The sequence below is a fragment of the Microcaecilia unicolor genome, chromosome 3 (assembly GCF_901765095.1).
Source record: "Microcaecilia unicolor chromosome 3, aMicUni1.1, whole genome shotgun sequence".
Taxonomy (NCBI): Eukaryota; Metazoa; Chordata; class Amphibia; order Gymnophiona; family Siphonopidae; genus Microcaecilia; species Microcaecilia unicolor.
Window position 1 is genome coordinate 156816497 of NC_044033.1, and position 23152 is coordinate 156839648.

At 48.8% G+C, this 23152-nt stretch overlaps 1 protein-coding gene across 1 annotated transcript in view; it reads left to right on the forward strand.

Annotated features, from left to right (window-relative positions):
- Positions 1–23152, forward strand: part of HEATR1 (HEAT repeat containing 1) — a 275600-nt gene that overhangs the window by 186031 nt on the left and 66417 nt on the right. Inside the window, 3 exon segments of the mRNA XM_030196518.1 lie at positions 13467–13513; positions 19827–19950; positions 21950–22090. Of these exon segments, the coding sequence (XP_030052378.1) occupies positions 13467–13513; positions 19827–19950; positions 21950–22090 (312 nt within the window).

Genomic DNA, 23152 nt, shown 5'->3' on the forward strand with positions numbered 1-23152 from the left:
GGGAGCTCAATCCTTCAGCTCCCATCACAAGCAGGTACTTGCAGAGGAACTCTCCGCCCTTCTCAGCGCCAATGCGGTCGAGCCTGTACCACCCGGGCAGGAAGGGCAGGGATTCTATTCCAGGTACTTCCTTGTGGAAAAGAAAACAGGGGGGATGCGTCCCATCCTAGACCTGAGAGGCCTGAACAAATTCCTGGTCAAAGAAAAGTTCAGGATGCTTTCCTTGGGCACCCTTCTGCCAATGATTCAGAAAAACGATTGGCTATGTTCCCTGGATTTAAAGGACGCATACACTCACATCCCGATACTGCCAGCTCACAGACAGTATCTCAGATTCCGCCTGGGCGCACGGCACTTTCAGTATTGTGTGCTGCCCTTTGGGCTCGCCTCGGCCCCACGAGTGTTTACAAAGTGCCTCGTGGTGGTAGCGGCGTATCTACGCAAGCTGGGAGTGCACGTGTTCCTATATCTCGATGATTGTCTGGTCAAGAACACCTCGGAGGCGGGAGCCCTCCGGTCTATGCAGTGCACTATTCAACTCCTGGAGCTGCTGGGGTTTGTGATAAATTACCCAAAGTCCCATATCCAGCCAACACAGTCTCTGGAATTCATAGGAGCTCTGCTGAATACCCAGACGGCTCGGGCCTTCCTTCCCGAAGCGAGGGCCAACAACCTCCTGTCCCTGGCTTCGCAGACCAGAGCGTCTCAGCAGGTCACAGCTCGGCAGATGTTGAGACTTCTGGGTCATATGGCCTCCACAGTCCATGTGACTCCCATGGCTCGTCTTCACATGAGATCTGCTCAGTGGACCCTAGCTTCCCAGTGGTTTCAAGCCACCGGGAATCTAGAAGATGTCATCCGTCTCTCCACCAGTTGCCGCACTTCACTGCTCTGGTGGACCATTCGGACCAATTTGACCCTGGGACGTCCATTCCAAATTCCGCAGCCACGAAAGTGCTGACGACGGATGCATCTCGCCTGGGGTGGGGAGCTCATGTCGATGGGCTTCACACCCAGGGTCTGTGGTCCCTCCAGGAAAAAGATCTGCAGATCAACCTCCTGGAGCTCCGAGCGATCTGGAACGCACTGAAGGCTTTCAGAGATAGGCTGTCCTGCCAAATTGTTCAAATTCGGACAGACAATCAGGTTGCAATGTATTACACCAACAAGCAGGGGGGCACCGGATCTCGCCCCCTGTGTCAGGAAGCCGTCGGGATGTGGCGTTGGGCTTGCCAGTTGGGCATGCTCCTCCAAGCCACATACCTGGCAGGTGTAAACAAGTCTGGCCGACAGACTGAGCAGAGTCATGCAACCGCACGAGTGGTCGCTCCATTCCAGAGTGGTACGCAAGATCTTCCGAGAGTGGGGCACCCCCTCGGTGGACCTTTTCGCCTCTCAGGCCAACCACAAGCTGCCTCTGTTCTGTTCCAGACTACAGGCACACGGCAGACTAGCGTCGGATGCCTTTCTCCTCCATTGGGGGACCGGCCTCCTGTATGCTTATCCTCCCATACCTTTGGTGGGGAAGACCTTACTGAAGCTCAAGCAAGACCGCGCACCATGATTCTGATAGCGCCCTTTTGGTCCCGTCAGATCTGGTTCCCTCTTCTTCTGGAGTTGTCCTCTGAAGAACCGTGGAGATTGGAGTGTTTTCCGACTCTCATTTTGCAGAACGACGGAGCGTTGCTGCACCCCAACCTTCAGTACCTGGCTCTCACGGCCTGGATGTTGAGGGCGTAGACTTCACTGCGTTGGGTCTGTCTGAGGGTGTCTCCCGTGTCTTGCTTGCCTCTAGGAAGGATTCCACTAAAATGAGTTACTTTTTCAAGTGGAGGAGGTTTGTCGTTTGGTGTGAGAGCAGGGCCCTAGAACCTCGTTCTTGCCCTGCACAGAACTTGCTTGAATACCTTCTGCACTTATCAGAGTCTGGCCTCAAGACCAACTCAGTAAGGAATCACCTTAGTGCGCTTAGTGCTTACCATTATCGTGTGGAAGGTAAAGCCATCTCTGGAGAGCCTTTAGTCGTTCGATTCATGAGAGGCTTGCTTTTGTCAAAGCCCCCTATCAAGCCTCTTACAGTGTCATGGGATCTCAACGTCGTCCTCACCCAGCTGATGAAACCTCCTTTTGAGCCACTGAATACCTGCCATCTGAAGTACTTGACCTGGAAGGTCATTTTCTTGGTGGCAGTTACTTCAGCTCGTAGGGTCAGTGAGCTTCAAGCCCTGGTAGCTCATGCTTCATATACGAAATTTCATCACAACAGAGTAGTGCTCCGCACCCACCCAAAGTTCCTACCGAAGGTGGTGTCAGAGTTCCATCTTAACCAGTCAATTGTCTTGCCAACATTCTTTCCCAGACCGCATACCCGCCCTGCTGAACGTCAGTTGCACACCTTGGACTGCAAGAGAGCATTGGCCTTCTATTTGGAGCGGACACAGCCCCACAGACAGTCTGCCCAATTGTTTATTTCTTTCGACCCTAACAGGCTAGGGTTCGCTGTCGGGAAACGCACCATCTCCAATTGGCTAGCAGATTGCATTTCCTACACTTACGCCCAGGCTGGGCTGGCTCTTGAGGGTCATGTCACGGCTCATAGTGTCAGAGCCATGGCAGCGTCGGTGGCCCACTTGAAGTCAGCCACTATTGAAGAGATTTGCAAAGCTGCGACGTGGTCATCTGTCCACACATTCACATCACATTACTGCCTCCAGCAGGATACCCGACGCGACAGTCGGTTCGGGCAGTCAGTGCTGCAGAATCTGTTTGGGGTGTAAATCCAACTCCACCCTCCAGGACCCGAATTTATTCTGGTCAGGCTGCACTCTCAGTTAGTTGTTCTTCGTAGGTCAATTTCTGTTATGCCCTCGCCGTTGCGAGGTTCAATTGACCTGGGTTCTTTTTTTGAGTGAGCCTGAGAGCTAGGGATACCCCAGTCGTGAGAACAAGCAGCCTGCTTGTCCTCGGAGAAAGTGAATGATACATACCTGTAGCAGGTGTTCTCCGAGGACAGCAGGCTGATTGTTCTCACCTACCCTCCCTCCTCCCCTTTGGAGTTGCGTTTCATCATTTTTGCTTGTCATTCAACTGGCGGGAACGGTCACGCACGGGCGGGAAGACGGCCGCGCATGCGCGGTGGGCGTGCCCTGCGTGCGGACCGCCCGCGAAGCTTTTTCCGGTTGGTGGGGGCTGCCGCGGACGTCACCCAGTCGTGAGAACAATCAGCTTGCTGTCCTCGGATAACACCTGCTACAGGTATGTATCATTCACTTTATGGGGCATAATAAATAAGCTAAAGATATGTGTATTCATTAATGTGCTGTGTTGTAAATGTATATTTATTTAGCAAAAAATGTGCGTAATATATGCGGTGAGTTCTTTCCATAAACATATACTAAGTGTTGCACAGTGTCTGTGGTCTTACTACAATTCTAGAGATCCCCCTGTTTGCAAAGCTTAAAATCTTATTGTATAGCGAGTGGCACTGCTTGTGCTGTATCAACATTGGGAGGCTGAACGGCCCCTTCTCTTCAGCATCTCAAAAAGAAGAAAATCAAACAGCTAACAGGTAAGTCATGCTTCCGCAGCGGCTATCTTGAATCTCACCTAAGCTATCTTTTTTAGATATCACGGTTTCTACTTGTATGTTTTTTTTCTAACCTATTGCCTGTCATGTCTCCTGACTCAGCGAAATGTCTGTATGTCAGTAGAGAATATGCCTCACTAGCAGGTAAGATTATTACCTGATTGAATTACTTGGTCTCAAAGTTTCTATATTGGACATCAGGCAGATTTTGAGCACTAGTGTTTGAAATACTGAGCATTCTAAGCTGCATAATACATTCTGTGCTGCATAATACCCTTAAGGAGCAAGTCACAAGACCTATTTTCTTCCCCTGTCTCCATTTGCTGATAGAGAGAAACAATCCATTGATCTGGACTGGTCTGATAGGACTAAAAGAAAGAAAGTTATCAGGAAAGATATAACTTTTCCAGATTTTATGTGTGGGAAACTTGCAGCTAATGGAGGAAGGTAGGGGGAGGAACATGCCTGCCACATGCGCACAAAGGTTTTGCAGTAAGCGTGGCTCTTGTGCACCTGCCCAGACAAAAACGGAAGTGTTGGCACACAGTTATTCTTCTGTGCCTAGATATGAGCCTCACAAATATTCTCACATTACTAGCTCATGGAATTTTTACAAGGCTTATTTCACTAATTATCGACCTGTGGTTTCCATCCCTCTCCTAACCAAACTAATGGAAAATCGAGTGACCTCCCAACTCAACGAATTTATACAAAAATTCTCCATACTTCATGAGTCACAATTGGGCTTTCGACCTGCACACAGCACTGAAACAGTACTACTCACCCTAATATCCAAGTTCAAACAAGAAATTTCATTTGGCAACAACATACTCCTTCTGCAGTTCGACTTATCCAATGCATTTGACATGGTAGACCACGATATTCTTACAAAACTTTTGGACAAACTAGGGTTAGGCAGAAACATCATTAAATGGATAAAAAGTTTCATCACCACTGGAACCTACCAAGTCAAATCAACCTCATCGGTATCATCTGCGTGGTCCTCACAATGCGGAGTCCCTCAAGGATCGCCTCTATCCCCGATCCTCTTCAACCTTATGATGATTCCTCTGGCTAAGTCCCTATCCAAAGCGGGCCTAAACCCCTTCATCTATGCTGATGACGTCACCATATTCATTCCTTTTCAATCCAACCTTGCGGAAATCTCTGCCAAAGTAACCACCGGCATGAACATCCTAGCCTCCTGGGCCAATGCCTTCAAAATGAAACTGAACAAAGAAAAAACTCAATGCTTAATCCTCTCTTCAAGACACTCCACTCAACACCCAACCACCCTAATCACCCCCAATGTTACAATCCCAATATCTGACAACTTGAAAATTCTAGGAGTAACGTTAGACAACCATCTAATTCTAGAAACTCACGCAAAAGCCATGACGAAGAAGATGTTTAATGTGATATGGGTATTGAAAAGAGTAAAACCATTCCTCCCCCAAAAAACATTCCGCAATCTGGTACAATCCACAGTACTCACCCATGCTGACTAGTACAACAGTATCTTCATTGGTTGCCAAGCCCAAATCCTAAAAAAAAACTCCAAACCACCCAAAACACGGCAGCCAGACTCATTTTTGGCAAATCATGGTTTGAAAGTGCAACACCTCTCCGTGAAAAACTCCACTGGCTCCCCATCAAGGAACGAATAAACTTCAGAGTCCAAACACTGATCCACAAGATCCTCCACGGAGAATCTCCAGGTTACATGACCAAACTAATCGACCTTCCAGCCAGAAACGGGTCCAAATCTTCACGAACATATCTCAATCTTCACCTGCCTAATTGCAAAGGTCTCAAATACAAAACTTACTATGCATCCAACTTCTCTGTTATAGGCAGCCAACTTTGGAACGCCATACCAAGATTCATCCGAACAACAAATGAACATCTATGCTTCCGAAAGCTGCTGAAAACATACCTCTTCAAACAAGCCTATCCAAACGACCCAACTTAACTTATGATCCTAATCCACACCACTAACATTAAACATACCTCAATCCTTCCACCACATTTCCTCCTCTTGTCCTTCTCAATTCAATTGTATTATCTTTGTGATACTTTTTACCCACACATTGTTTTACATCTATGATACTCTGTAACCATACTTTGTGTTATCTCTGTGATTCTTTGTATCCATACATTGTAAGCCGCACTGAACCTGCTATTGAGCGGAAAAGAGCGGGGTATAAATACTATAAATAATAATAATAATTTCCATATCATCAAGCTGATCAATCCATAGACTGGTGGGTTGTGTCCATCTACCAGCAGGTGGAGATAGAGAGCAAACTTTTGCCTCCCTATATGTGGTCATGTGCTGCCGGAAACTCCCCAGTATGTTCTCTATCTCAGCAGGTGGTGGTCACACACAGCAGCAGCTCTGGCTAGGCCTCCAAGCCTAATCCTTAGGTTTTGTTGAGGCCTGGGGTTGAGGGCTCTTTTGAGCAAGTGCAAACCTGGTGGTGCCAGGTCCCTCCTTTTCTCCCCCCTCCCGCTGGCTCCGTTTAAAAAAAAAAAAAAAAAAAAAAAAATATTTTTAAACGTCTTTAAAGGCGTTTAATTCGACGTTTCTTTAAACGTTCATTGCAGCTACTCACTGGGACACCAGTTCGTTACAGCTCGGAGCGGCAAGCAGGTAATTTTACCTTTTTATAGCGGGCAGGGGGTTCCCCGATTCTTCTCCTCGTGGCAATGGCGTCGGAGGGCGAGGGCGCAAAGGGTCGCTCCCCGGATCGCTGGAGCGCTTCTAGAGGGGATGCGGGGGTTTTACAACCTGATTCGCCCTTGATGGGTGATAGTTTAGTGACCGATGACTGTCCCGGTCGTTCCTCCGGCGTGGCGGTTTTTTCCCGCCATAAACGCCCATCCCCCGCTCCTCGCCTCCGCCATCTTGGCCGGCCACGCGGCTCGGACGGCTTCCTCGGGGCCGCCCTTGAGATTGGAGACATTAATGCCATGAACGCCCTTAATTTGGGCGACGGCACAAAAGCGGCTAAAGTTAAGCGCCGTTCTTCCCGCGCGGCTCCTTCACGGAGTTTCGCGCCGGACGCCATTTGGATGCGCAGCATGTCTCTCCCCCGCTATTGCGAGCGCCGGTTGAGAGTGCGTCTAGGGCTGTCGCCCAGGCTGCGGAAGTGCACAGTCTGGGGGGTTTCTCCCCCGAGTTTGTTTTGCTGCTGCATCAGGCTTTCCTCATGCAAACGCTGCCCCTGCTCCCTCTTCTGATAAAGAGGTTGAGGTTCCCAGAGGTAAACGCCCTCGGGTTGATTTCCAGGCCTTGGAGGACTTTTGTCTCCTCCGATGTAGATGAGGGCAGCGTGTCTGAGGTCTCCCAACGATCCTTTGCGGATTCCTTGGAGGAGATAGATCCCCGCTCGGATGGAGCGGATGACTCCTCTGCAGCGCGGCTTTTTAGCCCAGAGGATTTGCCCAACCTGTTGTTACAGGCCATGGACACTTTGAAGATTTCCTCTCCGGAGGACGTCTCTCCCTCAGCCCCTGTTGGCTCTGCCATTATGCTGGGGACGAAGCGCCCGCCTAGAACCTTCCACGTGCATGATGCCATGCACACCTTAATTGCGGCTCAATGGGATGTCCCGGAAACGAGCCTTAAAGTGGCTAGGGCTATGTCCCGCCTCTATCCTTTGGCTGTGAGTGAACGTGAGGCCTATCTGTGGCCTACCGTGGATTCTTTAATCACTGCGGTGACTAAGAAAACGGCGTTGCCGGTGGAAGGTGGCACGGCCCTAAAGGACGCCCAAGACAGAAGATTGGAGGCGGCCTTAAGGTCGTCCTTTGAGGCAGCTGCTTTAAGTTTGCAGGCCTCAGTTTGCGGCTCCTATGTGGCCAGGGCGTGCCGGACTATGGTGCAGCGGGCTTCCCCCTCGGATCATTCCTTGAGGGCTGATTGGCCGGCCCTGGAATCGGGCTTAGCCTATTTGGCAGACTTGCTGTATGATGTCTGGAGAGCCTCAGCTAAAGGCATGGCTCAGACAGTCTCTGCGCGGCGGTGGCTTTGGCTGAAACATTGGTCTGCTGACCACGCCTCTAAATCCCGCCTGGCTAGATTGCCTTTTAAAGGCAAGCTGCTCTTTGGGGTCGAGCTGGACAAAATCATGACCGATCTCGGCACGTCTAAGGGCAAGAAATTACCAGAGGTCAGGGCTCGGGTTAGTACTCGTCCCGATACCTCCAGAGGACGGTTGCAGGAAGCCCATCGGTACCGCCCGGGCAAGTCGGGTTCCTCTGCCCCCTCTTCCTTCAAGAGGAATTTCTCCCCCATGCAGCATTCCTTTCGCAGAGACCGCCGTCCCGGAGGTGCTCCCTCCGGTCCTCCCCCAGGGTCTCGTACCCAATGACGGGGCCTTGGTCCACGCCCCAGTGCAGATTGGAGGACGGCTGTCCTCGTTTCTGGGCGAGTGGACCACTATAACTTCAGACGCGTGGGTGCTGGAAGTCATCAGAGACGGCTACAAGCTAGAGTTCTGCCAACCCTTAAGAGACGGGTTTGTACTCTCTCCCTGCAAGTCTCCGGTCAAGCTGTGGTAGTGCAGCAGACCTTGGACAACCTGATCCGCCTGGGTGCGGTCGTTCCGGTGCCAAAAATTCAGATTGGCAAGGGACGTTACTCCATTTACTTTGTGGTTCCAAAGAAAGGAGGTTCTGTCCGGCCTATCCTCGACCTCAAAGGGGTCAATCGGGCCTGGAAAGTGAGGCACTTTCGCATGGAGACTCTCCGCTCTGTTATAGCGGCAGTGAAGGCAGGAGAGTTCTTGGCTTCCTTGGACATCAAGGAAGCGTACCTGCATATTCCCATCTGGCCTCCTCTCCAACGCTTTCTGCGTTTTACAGTCCTGAGACGACACTTCCAGTTCAGAGCCCTCCCTTTCGGGTTGGCTACTGCTCCGCGGACCTTTTCCAAAGTAATGGGGGTCATAGCGGCCTTCCTGCTAAAGGAAGGAGTACAAGTCCATCCTTATCTGGACGACTGGTTGATCCGAGCCCCCTCTTATGCAGAGTGCGGCAAAGCTATGGACCGGGTAGTTGCTCTTTTGAGCTCCCTGGGATGGATCATCAACTGGAAGAAGAGCCAGCTGCGCCCGACTCAGTCCCTGGTGTATCTGGGAGTTCGATTCGACACCCAAGTGGGCAGAGTGTTCCTGCCAGACAATCGGATTGTCAAGCTTCAGGCTCAGGTGGACTAGTTCCTAGTAGCCTCTCCTATTCGGGCTTGGGACTACGTGCAGCTGTTGGGCTCTATGACGGCCACGATGGAAGTAGTGCCCTGGGCCAGGGCTCATATGAGACCACTACAGCTATCTCTGCTGCTGCGCTGGACTCCGATGTCGGAGGATTATGCTGTGCGCCTTCCCGTGGACCCAGCAGTGCGCACGGCGCTGAGCTGGTGGACGCAGACAGACAAGTTGTCTGCAGGATTGCCTCTGGTGACCCCGGAGTGGATTGTCGTCACGACAGACGCCTCTTTGATGGGCTGGGGAGCCCACTGCTTGGGAAGGACAGCGCAGGGGCTCTAGTCTCCTGCAGAGGCAAGTGGTCTATCAACCTCCTGGAACTCAGAGCCATTCGGTTGGTGTTATTGGAGTTCATTCCGGTACTGGTGTTGAAGCCTGTACGGGTCCTGTCGGACAATGCCACGGCTGTGGCCTATATCAACCGCCAGGGAGGTACCAAGAGCGCCCCTCTAGCCAAGCAGGCTATGAGTCTTTGCCAGTGGGCGGAAGCGAACCTGGAGCAGCTTTCAGCGGCCCACATTGCCGGAGTCATGAATGTCAAGGCGGACTTTCTCAGTCGCCATACCTTGGAGCCCGGAGAGTGGCAACTATCTGCTCAGGCGTTCTTGGACATCACGAAGCGCTGGGGCCAGCCGAGCCTAGATCTGATGGCGTCATCGGCCAATGGCCAAGTGCCGCGCTTTTTCAGCAGAGGACGGGACCCTCGATCCCTGGGAGTAGATGCTCTTCTCCAACAGTGGCCGACACAAGAGCTCCTCTATGTGTTCCCGCCCTGGCCCATGTTGGGCAGGGTGCTAGACCGGGTGGCAAAGCATCCCGGCAGGGTAATCCTGGTGGGTCCGGATTGGCCCAGACGTCCCTGGTATGCGGACTTGTTCAGGCTCTCAGTCGACGATCCTCTGCGGCTGTCAGTGGAGCAGGGCCTGTTACATCAGGGTCCCGTGGTGATGGAGGATCCCTCTCCCTTTGGTCTTACGGCCTGGCTATTGAGCGGCAGCGTCTGAGGAAGAAGGGCTTCTCAGACAAGGTCATCGCCACTATGCTGAGAGCGAGGAAGCGCTCTACTTCTACTGCTTACGCCAGGGTTTGGCGTATCTTTGCAGCATGGTGTGAAGCAGGCTCACTTTCTCCCTTCACTGCTCCAATTTCTTCAGTGTTGGCGTTCCTGCAAGAAGGTCTGGAGAAAGGCCTGTCGCTCAGTTCCCTTAAAGTCCAGGTAGCGGCTCTGGCTTGCTTCAGGGGCCGCCTGAAGGGTGCTTCCCTGGCTTCGCAGCCAGATGTGGTGCGCTTTCTCAAGGGAGTTAATCACCTGCGCCCTCCTCTGCACTCAGTGGTGCCTGCGTGGAATCTCAACCTGGTGCTAAGAGCATTGCAGAAGCCGCCTTTGGAACCCTTGTCGAGGGCATCTCTGAAAGACCTGACGTTGAAAGCAGTCTTTTTGGTGGCTATCACTTCAGCCAGAAGAGTTTCCGAGCTCCAGGCGCTCTCATGTCGAGAGCCTTTTCTGCAGTTCACTGAGGCAGGAGTGACTATTCGCACAGTGCCTTCCTTCCTGCCCAAGATTGGTTCTCGCTTCCATGTGAATCAGCAGCTGTCTCCCTTCCTTTCGTAGGGAGGACTACCCAGAGGAGTACTCCGCTCTTGAATATCTGGATGTGAGACGAGTCATCATCAGATACTTGGAAGTGACCAATGATTTCCGGAAATCGGATCATCTGTTTGTCCTGTTTGCAGGTCCTCGTAAGGGTCTGCAGGCTGCTAAGCCTACAGTGGCAAGATGGGTCAAGGAAGCCATTGCAGCGGCTTATGTGGCCGCGGGGAAGGTGCCGCCTATCCAGCTGAAGGCTCACTCCACGAGAGCTCAGGCGGCCTCGATGGCAGAGGCCGGATCCGTCTCCTTGGAAGAGATATGCAAGGCGGCAACTTGGGCTTCGGCTCATACATTCTCCAAGCATTACCGTTTGACTGTGGCTGCATGGGCGGAGGCCCGGTTTGGAGCTTCAGTGTTGAGGTCAGGGATTTCTATGTCCCGCCCTGGGTGAGTACTGCTTCGGTACATCCCACCAGTCTATGGATTGATCAGCTTGATGATATGGAAGGTAAAATTATGTATAATCATACCTGATAATTTTCTTTCCATTAATCATAGCTGATCAATCCATAGCCCCTCCCAGATATCTGTACTGTTTATATTCTGGTTGAATTTTAGGTTCAAGTTTAGCCTTCAGTTACTTCAGGAGGACTTCGTGTTCAAGTTCTTCTTTCACTTGGATTCTTCAAGAGTTGAGACGACTTTGTGTTACAGTGAGCTGCTGCATTCCTCTCCCCTCCGTTTTACGGGGCTGGATTGAGACATAAATTCTGCCGGCACTCCCTCCCGCTTCGTGCGGCTGTAGGGCAGCTTTGTACCCCTCCCGCTTCGGCGGTGTTAGGGTCAGTCAGTTCCTCCCGCGGTTGCGGTTGCAGGATAAGCCAGATCCCCCCGCATCGGCGGGTGTGGTGTCCCTCCCCCGCTCCGCGGGGATGAGCTGGACGGATTCCCCTCCCCCACTTGTGTGGGGATGAGCTGGGTTAATTCCCCTCCCCCGTTTCGGCGGTGGTGAGCTGGGCAGAGTGTCCCTTCGTGGGTGTAATTCTCTAAGTGCTGAGTCCTGCGGATGGAGCTTTGATATCGACATACTGAGGAGTTTCCGGCAGCACATGACCACATATAGGGAGGCAAAAGTTTGCTCTCTATCTCCACCTGCTGGTAGATGGACACAACCCACCAGTCTATGGATTGATCAGCTATGATTAATGGAAAGAAAATTATCAGGTATGATTATACATAATTTTACCTTAGGTGCAGGAGAACAGGTGTGGGTACGTGCTTTTACTTTCGGTTTTGCTCAGACACATACACGTTTGTTACTTCCTATCTGTCTTTAAAACTTTCAGGAGCTTCCTTCTGCTCGTAAAAGAAAACAAAACCAGCAGTTCAGTTTGAAAAATTAACAAGAAAGCCTCCCTTCAGAAAGTCTTTGCTGCCCCTGACTTGTCGAAAACCTTTCGGCCTTTAAGGCCATCGTTTCCTTCAATGCATTGCAGCGCTTCATCTGTGCATTGTGAAAGAATATTTACTGACCATCCATTTAATACATTTCAATATTGTTTGCGGCAATCTGTGCAGCACACATTAATATCTGCATTCAAACCCTCTGTGCATACTGCACACAGTAAGCTCGTACTCTCTGCAGATTTGAGAATCGGCCTCTCAGTTCATGAAGGCCACCGAACATCTTTCAGCTGATATCTCTTGTTCCTTACTTTTAATAATCATGGTGTCTTCCAGTCCCCCAACCTTATTGGTTATTTCCGTTGAAAGAATAATGTTGCTGTTTACACTGGTGACTTTTTTCCAGTGCAGAGCGAGTTGTATTTTTCCATCAAGGTTATATTTGAGTTTGTTGTGGAGCTTGTCCTCCCTCAAATTACTGCTGCTCATCTAAAACATTAATTTAATTGTGGTTCTGACTCTGAGACTGGGGATACATGAAATAAGCAAGAGCTCTTGAAAGCAGTTTGTTTTAAACATATTAGTCCTCCCATGTGTAACATCTTTGTACTGATTGTAGCATTATATCCCCTAATTCTTCTGTTTATGATGGATTTACCTGACGCTGTTTTTTGGGGGGGACAGGTACCTAAAGTGGGTGTAAATCAGGAGTCTTTAGACTTTTCAAGAGAAAGGCCACATACAGCATTTCAGATAAGCAACATGGCTAGTTGGTGGACAAAGGGGAGCCCTCCCCCTCAGAATTTGCTACTGTCATCATTGGCAGCTGAAGTTTGGGAACCCTGCCAGCCCTGTTACCTTTACTGATGCCATTCATGGAAAAAAAAAAAAAAAAGGAAAATTTCCTCTGTAGGCCAAATGGAACTGTGGATAAGAAAAATATAGCAGGCCAGAAAAATGAGCTCCACAGGACACATCCAGCCCACCAACCTTAATTTGGGGACCTCTGGTATAAATGAACAGTCCCTGATGAAGCTCTGGGTGTGGAACCCAGTTGGGTGTGGCTATATTTGAAATGCTTTAAATTAGCCATGAAGGGCTGGGGGGGGGGGGGAGTCACTGACTGAAACATTTATTAGCAATGAGTTCTGAAATAGAAAAAAACAAATGATCCTTTAAAGTAGCTGCTCTCAAATCTAGGTCTTAAAAGGCCTCCCCACAGACTATCTTGTTCTAATTGTAACCAAAACATGTAAATTTATACAGACACATCTAGCTTTCACAAATATGACTGTTTTGAAAACCAGTATGCCTGGAGAACAGGTGAGGGGGGGTGGCAAGGGGAGAGAAGGTTCAGTTGTGGTGTTTCACTTGTCATAATGGACTTCCTCTTCATCAGATCTGTGCTTTTTATGTAAACAGCTCAGAAATCTGTTCTTGCCCTGGGCAATATTGCCTTTATTAATTTCCTCATTAAATGTTGCCCTGCCCAGTTTTTACAAATCTGCTTTATCACTAAATAGTTCCATTCTAAAAGTACAGCTCACTAATACAAGGCTAGTAATTCTTCTGATAGACATGTAGTTATTAAAATGTGTGTGCACTTTTGTGTCAGGTGGTGGAGTATGAGGAAGCAGAAGAGCTACAGGACATCGAGCAGAGGTAAACAAATCGCTTTATTGGTGGTTGTAATCTTCTATAGAAAGTAGTCTGCATGTGAATTTGTTTTTCTCAGTACTGTACACGTGTACGTAACACACAAGGGTTTTGTGAACTGATTTTAATTCATTGGAAAATGTAAATCCTGGTTTATTCATTTTTAAGCTAGGTACTCATGGATGCTGCCTAGAAGCTTTGTGGTCCTGCCTCAACTTTTGCAAAGAATCAAAGTGGAAAATTAGCCTAGTTGTTAGAGCGTGGGTCCAGAGTTCAAATCCTGTTTCTCCTACTGATGCTCCTTCTGACACCGGGCAAGTCCCTTCAACTTCCATTGTGTCAAGTGTCATTCCTTAGCATCTAGCTACACTGTTCTGTACAAGTGGGTGTTATCCTGTCCTACCAGCAGATGGAAATAGGGAAAAAAAAAAGCTGAGCTTTACCAGTGATCTCACAGGTGGTACTCCCAGGAAAGATCCAGTATTTTCTCTGCCTCAGTAGATGATAGGTTCTTCATTCTGGTGCCCCTGGCCTAGCTCCTCATTCTGCTGGCTGCAGCTGCACAACTTGGTTGAGCCTAAGGCCCCCTCCCAGGTTATCCAGTCCCTGGACCAGACCTGGTCAAGTGTGAAATGGCTCTTCTGCCCTTGGTCCAGCTTCTTAGCATTCACTGGGTGAAGTTTGTGGCTCAGTCCTACATGACCGTGCCCGAGAGGTGTGGATCTGATCCCCTCACCTTGCCCGCTCACCTTGTTTGAGTTTAATTCCCCCAGACTGCCCTGCATCTCCCAGGAATAGTTTAAAAAAAAAAAAAAAAAAAAAAGAGCAAGGGGAGGTCGGTGGAGATGATAGAGCCCTGAGCCCAAGTCGGTTCGAGTGGCAGGCATGCCTGTGAGCAGGCACAGCGGTGTATCCGTGATGGTCTGTTTATGACATCGGGAAAACAGCTCAGGGGGCCACTAGAGCTGCTGCATCTCCCTGCTCCGAGGCATCAGGACACGCCTCTGCGGGAACGGCAGCCATTTTGCTCCAGCTTGTCTTGTGCTATTTTTCAGCAGCAGGATTCTCCACAGCCCCCTTAAGGGGTGGGGGGGGCCTTACCTTCCCACCCTTCTTGGGTCCACCTGCGAGGTGGGGGTCTCAAAAGGATTTTTTTGCTCCAAAGCTTGACCCAAATGGTCAAGCAATCCCTGCAGAAGGAGACTGGTCTCTCAGCTAGCAATGGAACCCCTAGGGGCCTGGATGTTCCCAATAAGGAGCCCTCCTTGTGGAGGCCAAGTGCCGCAGGGGGGGGGTGTGGATGTCCGGTCAGCTCCAGGCTGCTGGGGGAGGATCTGGAGGTCCTCTCTGACCCTTAGTCCCTTTCCAGCAAAAGGATCTCTCTTGTTTTATTGATGAAGTTGCAGAGACTCTCGGGGTGCTCGAATCTCCTGCTGCAGACATCTTTGAGGGGGATTCTATCTTGGAGGGCCTTGTAGTGCCCCCAAAGCATTTTCTTCTTCATATGGCTCTTACTCACATGATGCTGGCAGAGTGAGAGGCCCCAGATGGAGCTCTCCAAGAGGTCTCGGGCCCTAGATTGCCTGTATTAATTTGCCCCTGAGGGGGTGGAGAAATACTGGGTGTATCTTGAGGTGGTGGATCTCATTACGGCAGTCAAAAGTGACGGTTTGGCACTCGGGAAGCTCCACGATAAGCAGGTGTAGCAGCAGTTATGCCTAGGCTTTTCAGTAGGGGTGTCCAGCATTCAAGCAGCCATCTGTGGTGGCTATGTGGTACGTGTCATGCTGTGCTGGCTTCAGCAGCTGCCGGACTCAGCAGACGTTTCCTGCCTAGAGTCTGGAGCAGCCTTCTTGGCGGATGTCTTGTATCTGGTCTGCCTGGCCTCTTGGTCAGTGTACTCGGCTGAGATGCACTGTTGCTGACTGTGACTCCGCCATTAGGTGGCGGGTGCCACCTCCAAGAGGTTTCTTAGCTGCCCTTTCGAGGGCACTTGCTATTTGGGAGGACCTGGAGAAGCTGGTGAAGAATATAGGGGAGGCTAGATCTCTTAGTCTCCCTGAGGTGAAGCCTAAGGACTCCCAGAGATCACTCCGGTGGGGGTGGTAATGTTTCTGTCAAGCCCAGCATGTTCCAATCCAGGCTTCCCATTCAGGGAGGCCCTTTCAGTCGGGCTGTTTGAGGACCTAGGAGAACCGGTTCTTGCGCCACTGCAGGCTGATATCCAGTAGCTCATCCTGCCCAATGAGGACACACCAGATCCCTTGGTGGTACATATGGGGGAGGGGCATTGTCCCTCTTCTCACACAAGTAGACCCACATCATTTTGGACCTGTGGGTTCTAGTCGAGAAGGGATACTCCTTAGAGCTCACCTGCGCCATTCCAGACACCTTCATATCTTCCCCATGTGGCTTGGAGCACAAATGACAGGCTGTCACTTTTACTCCAAGCATTTTTTGGAGCTCCGTGCTGTGGAGCCAGTGCCTTGCAAAGAGTATGGTCTGGGTCGTTATTCTGTTTACTTTTTGGTCCCCAAGAAGGGTGGATCCTTCTGGCCCATTCTGGATTTGAAGGGAGTAAATGCCTGTAGGTAGAGCACTTTTGCATTGAAGCCCTCAAGTCATTTGTTCTCCTTGGTTCGGTCGGGCGAATTCTTGATGGCCAGGACCTCACAATCTGCACATTCCCATTGCAGCCTATCACAGGTGTTATCTTCTCTTCTGTATTCTTGGACACCATTACTAGTTTCGGGCCTTACCCTTTGGACTGGTCACAGTTCCACACACCTTTTCCAAGGTTATGGTGATGGTTGCTGCTTATCTGCAACACCAAAGAATCAGGGTACATCCTAGTCTGGGCGACAGGCTAATTCAAGCGGAGGCCATTTCTCAAGTCATCTCTTGGTTGGAGACCCTAGGCTGGGTCATGAATTGGAGTGAGTCACCTGGTTCCCTCCCAGGCCCTGGAGTACCTGGGAGTCTGCTTCAACACTGTCTGGGAGATGATGCACGTCTTTTGCCCAAGACAAGAATCAGTCTGTCCTGATGGGACATCTCAGTCCACCTCCTATAGGGGTTGTGCTGCTGGATCCTCCACAGTGGATGCTTGTCACATGGATGTGAGTCTCCTCGGCAGGAGAGCTCATTGCCTGGGCCATGTAGCTCAGGGAACCTGAACCCCGTTGGAGGCAGAGCTGGACGCCCTGTTGGAATTCCTGCCTCTCCTTCAGGGGATGGCGATCAGAGTGATGTTGGATGATGCCACTACAGTGACTTATATCAACAAACAGGAGGGCACCAGGAGTCAGGCGGTTGCCTTGGAAGCAGTGTGCCTCTGTCGATGGGCAGAGAGCCACCTGCAGGCCCTCAGAGCGGTCCATATTGTAGGCATGGACAATGTGCAAGTGGACTTTCTCAAGTTGCTCTGTCCTGGATCCAGGAGAATAGAAGCTGGGGCCACAGTCCTTTTGGCTCATTGCAGACAGCTGGGGCTCCGTGCTATTTCATCTAGTGGCCTCCAGAGCCAGCACAAAGGCAGAGCATTTCTTCAGTCAGAGGGAGCTAGCCTGTCAAGGGATCAATGTCCTAGTTCAGTCAAGGACAATGGATGAAGCCCTCTATATCTTCCCTCCTTAACCTCTGATAGGCCACCTGTTGCACAGGATTGCACATCATCCTAGTCTGGTCTTGCTTACTGTGTTATGCAGACCTCATGCACTTGTTGGAGGGTTGTCCCTCTCCTATTGCCTAGAGGTTGGGGCCTTCTCCAGTAAGGGCAAGTAGAAATGGACGATCCAGATCCCTTCTGGATTACGGTCTGGCCATTGAGAGGAGATGCCTAGAGAAGCATATTTTTTTCTCCTACGGTGGTTTCTACATTGCTCCCCTCCCGGAAGTCCTCCACGTCTCTGGCTTATGTCAACGTGTGAAAGGTTTTTGAAACCTGGTGTGCAGGACACTCTCTATCCCCTTGGAAGGCTTGGGTCCTCTATTCTGGGCTTCTTGCAACAGGCTGGATTAGGGTCTGACATTAGGCTCCCTGAAAGTCCAGGTGGCTGCTCTTTCCAGTTTTGGGGGTAAGATAAAGAGTTCCTCCCTTACCTTGCATGGGGAGGTATCCCATTTTCTGAGAGGCATGATGCATTTGCACCTCCTAATATATTCCTCCTTTTCTTCATAGGACCTTAATCTTGTTCTCCGAGTGCTTGCTGAGGCTCTGTTGGAGCCATCTGAATCAGGGAATTTGTGTGTCCTCCTTTGTGGAGGAGGGCTCTTTTATTGCTGACTTAGAAGCTCCACAAAGGCCTCTCCGATCACCTCTGTTTTTTTTCATGGCTCTAGGAGGGGCCCAGGGGCCTCTAAGGCCTCCTTTGCTAGGTGGATCAGGACAGGTATTGAGACCACTTACATTTGCAAGAATCACCTGATGCTTCAGGGCTTGAAGACCCACTCAACGCGGACTCAGGCTACTTCCTGAGGAGATTTGTAGAGCATCGACATGGTCATTGCTCCATCCATTTGTCAAGCACTACTGATTGAACGTCATTTGTGGGGCTTTGTCTTCCCCTGCCCAGAACATGTGCTTCAGTACCTCCCACTTGTATAGAACAGTGTAGCTAGATGCTAAGGAAGGAGAAATTGTCTTACCTGAAAATTATGTGAAATTACCCACATAATGTAGTGAAATATCTTAGACCCTCAAAGTCCATGTTATAAGGAGTCTGCTATGTATTCTCACTGACCTAACATTAACTAGAGCTGCGGGGAGAAATCTATTATGAAGGAAACAAAGATCTGGTAACTCCACTGTTATTTTTCCCTCCCACCCTCCCCCGGGAACGCCATTCATCAGGTAAGTTTCTGTTATTTGTATCCTTCTCCTCCACTACCAACTCCAGACTCCTTCCTATTATCTTGCTGCACTCACTGTATGCCTGGAATAGACTTTCCGAGTCGGTACGTCAAGCTCCTTCTCTGGCCATATTCAAATCTAGGCTAAAAGCCTGCCTTTTTGAGGCTGCTTTTAACTCCTAACTTCTATTCACCTGTTCAGTATTTATGTCTGTTTTAATCATTCTCACAATAAGTAGTTCCCTAATCCTTTATTTGTCCTGTTTGTCTTCATTAGATTGAAAACTCTGTCGAGTAGGGACTGTCTCATATGTGTTTTAGTGTACAGTGCTGCGTATGTCTAGTAGCACTATGGAAAAGATTAATAGTAGTAACTTTTGTCACATGGGATACTGAGATTAGGTGCTGTTGATGATGGCCTGGGGGTGTCTACAGCTCTATGTCCCTGAAATTCATTTTCTAGATAAACATATTTAAAAAGGCCATGAACTCTACCCAATAAAATACATATTAAAAAAGACTAAATAAGAATAAACCTCAAAATTGCAGCAAATGATAAGATCAGAATTAAAACCTGCTAAGAAATACTGAGCTACACTGTGCAACTCCTTACGTGAAAATATAAAGAGGGAAGGTTTGACAAATCATATTCGAGTAAAATACCCGTTCACATTAATTGATTTGATTTGCTTACTTTTTTTTTGTCTATTAGATTGTAGGCTCTTTGAGCAGGGACTGTCTCTCTCCTATGTTTGTGCAGCGCTGCGTACGCCTTGTAGCGCTATAGAAATGCTAAATAGTAGTAGTAGTAGTACTGCAATCAATGAACGTACTTGGTGATGTTGGCCCTTACTACTACTAATCATTTCTTTAGCACTACTAGACATTTGCAGCACTGAACACATTATATGGAGTTACTTTCTCTGACCTTAGTGGACGCACAATCTATGGGGTTAAGTGACTTGCCCAGGATCACAAGGAGCTGCAGTGGGATTTGAAACAAGTTCCCCAGGATCTCAGTCTATTACAGTAACCATTAGGCTACTCCTCCACTCCTTAAAAACTATGCTGTCCCAGAGCTCTTTGCCTTGATGCCTGTCCTATCTATGCTATTTCTGTTGAAAACAAGACTTAGACATCAAAGATAAGGAGAAGTGCCAGCTGTGGAAACGGGGAATATGAAGTCCTACATTGCTGGCAGCCTTGTCCCTTGGTGATTTTTTAGCAGCTGACCTTTAAAGCAATGGGCCCAAAATGTGAGAATTGCAAAACTGGATTAGAATGTTGCAAACTTTTCTACACAAGAACTATGAAAGGCTGGTCGAAAGGTGATGTGAAATAACGCTGCTATGTGATATGCATAATAATTTGGAATCACTCTTTTCTGTGCCTCAAATGAGACAAATCTGATAGTGCCATATGTACTTGGAATTTGTGCAATAAACTGAAAGCCAGTTCTCTGCTCTAGATTGCTAGAGGAAGTACTTTGCTACCTAAAGACAGTTGCTAGCTCCGTGGCAAAAAATGCAGAGAAACCAACATCGAAGTTCTGGAGGGCTCTGCTCAACAAGTCCTATGAGCTCTTAGATAAGGTTAGTTTCTAACATATATTTTTTCTAAATAGGGTAATTGTCAAAAATGTTTCTATGGATAAAACAGTACTTTGCCTGTGGAAATTGGATTTTATAAAATTGGTGCATGCATAAAGTTGCACAAAGCATGTACATGTAACTTTGTCCAGGCTGAGTGGAGGCATTCCCAGGGAGGGGATTGCATTTACATTCAGACTTTTGAAAATACAGATGTATGTGTGTAAATTAACCCAGAAGGTTTGTACATAGTAAAGAATGGGTGTAAATGTACATGCACAAATTCTCTGGGATAATTTTCAAAGCAGAAGTATGTGCATACTTTTGCTTTAAAAAAAATTGTCCAGAGTCCACACAGAAAAGTATACATCTACTTCATACTGTTAGCAAGGGGGGAAAAAAAAGAAAGGAAAATATGTAGTGACTTCAGTAATAACAGATAGACAAATGCAACCAGCAGATACCACGATAAGCCTTTCAACCAACCACCCTGGAAAGAAACAAAGCAAATAACTTACACATGCACAGTGAATTATGAGATAATAAGAAAGATTTAATTAGCTTTGTTTAATAGCACAAGTACTTAATGGATCCAGCATAACACATTTTGGTGCTCATTTTTAACGCACATAGACTTATGTGGAGGGGCATTTTCAATGTGACGTTTGAGTCGGACTTTGGATATTTTGCTCAAAACATCCAGAATCCAGATGGTGAATATAGCAATTTTTGAAACAGCAAAATGTGTATATATTTTTTTCTGAAAATGGCCACTTGCTAGATGTTTGTGTGCTCTATGCGCTTATCTTTTTAGTCCATTTTTGAACAAATAAATTCCAAGTGAAAAACGCACAAAATCGAGCCATTGGGATGTAGGAGGAGCCAGCATTCTTAGTAGACTGATCACACAGACATCCCAGCAGAGCAGTGGGACACCCTAGGGGGCACGGCAGTGGACTTAACATAGAAGCTCCCAGGTACACACCTCACCCTTACCCCCTTATATTGTATGGTGAGCCCTCCAAAACCCACCAAAAATTTACTGTACCCAACTGTACACCACTACAATAGCCCTTATGGCTGCAAGTGCCACTTATTTGTGGGTACAGTAGGTGTTTGGTGGGTTTTGGGGGGGGTCTGACACATTCCATCACAAGTGTAACAGAGTGGGTTATGGGTCCCCTTCTCCACAGTGCACTGCACCAACCACTAGGCAACTCCAGGATCCTGCTTGCTTCTCTAATAGGACTGGCCATATCATCTGAGGCTGTCATAGAGGCTGCTATGTACTGTTTCTTTCACATCTTTGGGGGGGGGAGGGGGTCACTGACCACTGGGGGAATAATGAGGTGGTCATTCCATTATTCCTCCAGTGGTCATCTAGTTATTTTGCACTTTTTTGTGGCTTAGTCTTTATTAAAACAGGTCTAGCTCAAAACATCTTAGTTTTAGTCCTCGACATTTTTGTTTCGTTTTATTATGGCAGAAAACCGTCCAAAGTGTTATGAATTCCCTGATCCCTCCCCCGATAAGCCCCCTTGTGATTTGGGCGCACTGCAGGCGAGCTGCATAGATAAACTTCTGCAAAGTTGGTTTCAGAAATAGCGATTTGAACTTTTTGGCAAGCAAAATGTCCAAATGCTGTGAGGCCACTTTTTAAACTTCTCTCTCATTTGAAAAATGAGCCCCATAGTTACATATTAACCTATGTAACTTTGTAAGCCTATGTGCTTTGAAAACGAGCCTCCACATATTCGTATATATTTTTGGGTTGTTTCTAAACTAAAATCTTTGCCTTTTGTTGCCTGAGAGGCTTCTTTCCAATTGTTTGATCAAAATATGGATGGGTAAAGGCCCATGACAGGTACTGCATCCTATCCTCAGTAAGCTGTGCACTATCTTTTGGGGTCTCGTTTCTTGGGTGTGTGTTTGTCACATCTCTCTGCAGTAAAATGATCCCATCTTGCTTAGAATGTTTATTTTGTTGTTGATCTGTTTTTAGGTGAATGCCTTGCTGCCTACAGAAAGGTTTATCCCTGTGATTCGAGGATTGATGGCCAGTCAGCTGCCCTTGGTACGAAGGAAAGCAATGGAGCTCCTGAACAATAAACTGCAACAACATATCAAATGGCAGGAAGAGCAAGTAAGAAGACATACTGATCCCTCCCACTTTTCCTCTAGGATGAGGAGCAGATCTCGCCTTTCTTCCCTACCCCCTCCAATAGTAATATGAACTGAAATCACGGTGGTTAATTATTGCAGATTTTTAAGCTTGTGCTAATTTAGTTATTCCTTTTCATCCATACCAGATGAGTCTAGAACCAGTGAGGAATTGTCTGTTGACCAAGAATGGAGATGGAGAAAAAAAGTAATTCTTTGTGACTAGCCCCTTAATGTGAGCAAGAGCAAAGTGATGCATGTAGGAAAGAGGAATCCATATAGCTACGTCATGCAAGGTTCCACATTAGGAATCACAGACCATCCATTGGCTGCCCCTTTCCATCCGCGCCGCGGAGCCTAATTACCTGGCTGGAATGGAAGTGATCCAAGATTCTTCTGCCGATGATAGACTGGTGGCCGGCAGGGGTGGAGGGGTGCACTAGCAGTGCAGGAAGCTGGAAGGAAGCAGAAGGCGCTAGCTTGCAGCTGCAATGAAGAGGGCGGTCGGCCGCGAGCTGGGATGGAGAGAGGAGCCAAACACCTGGAGGAGACGTTACTGCAGTAGAAGGCCACAAGGCGCACTGGCGCACAGGGTGCTGCAGGGGGAGGAAGGCATTGTGACGTCGTAAGTAGTCCAGATGGGCGAGACTCAAAGACTGGAGAGAGAGAGAGAGAGAGAGGAGCCGCTGGGAGGAGACAAGTGAGTCGCGGAGGTGTAAGGCGCGCGCCGGTGCAGCGTTAGGGGAAGGCACTGGGAAGGCCAAACTGACGGACGGAGCAGAAGTTAGAACAACACCCCCCATTGGTTTGCACCCGGGGCAGTCCACCCCCACCGCCCTGCCCTCAGTACACCACTGCTCCCACCCGGATTTTGGAAACCCTTCCTCCATTTCTGAGCACTAGATCCAGCATTTACCCTTCCGTCGTGGGTTCCGTCACCATTTGTCTGAGCAAAGCACTTTGACAGGCATCTACAATCTCTCTGCTTCTTTTCAGTTCTACCAACAGGACATTCCAGTGCACATCAGGCAAGTTGAAATCTCCC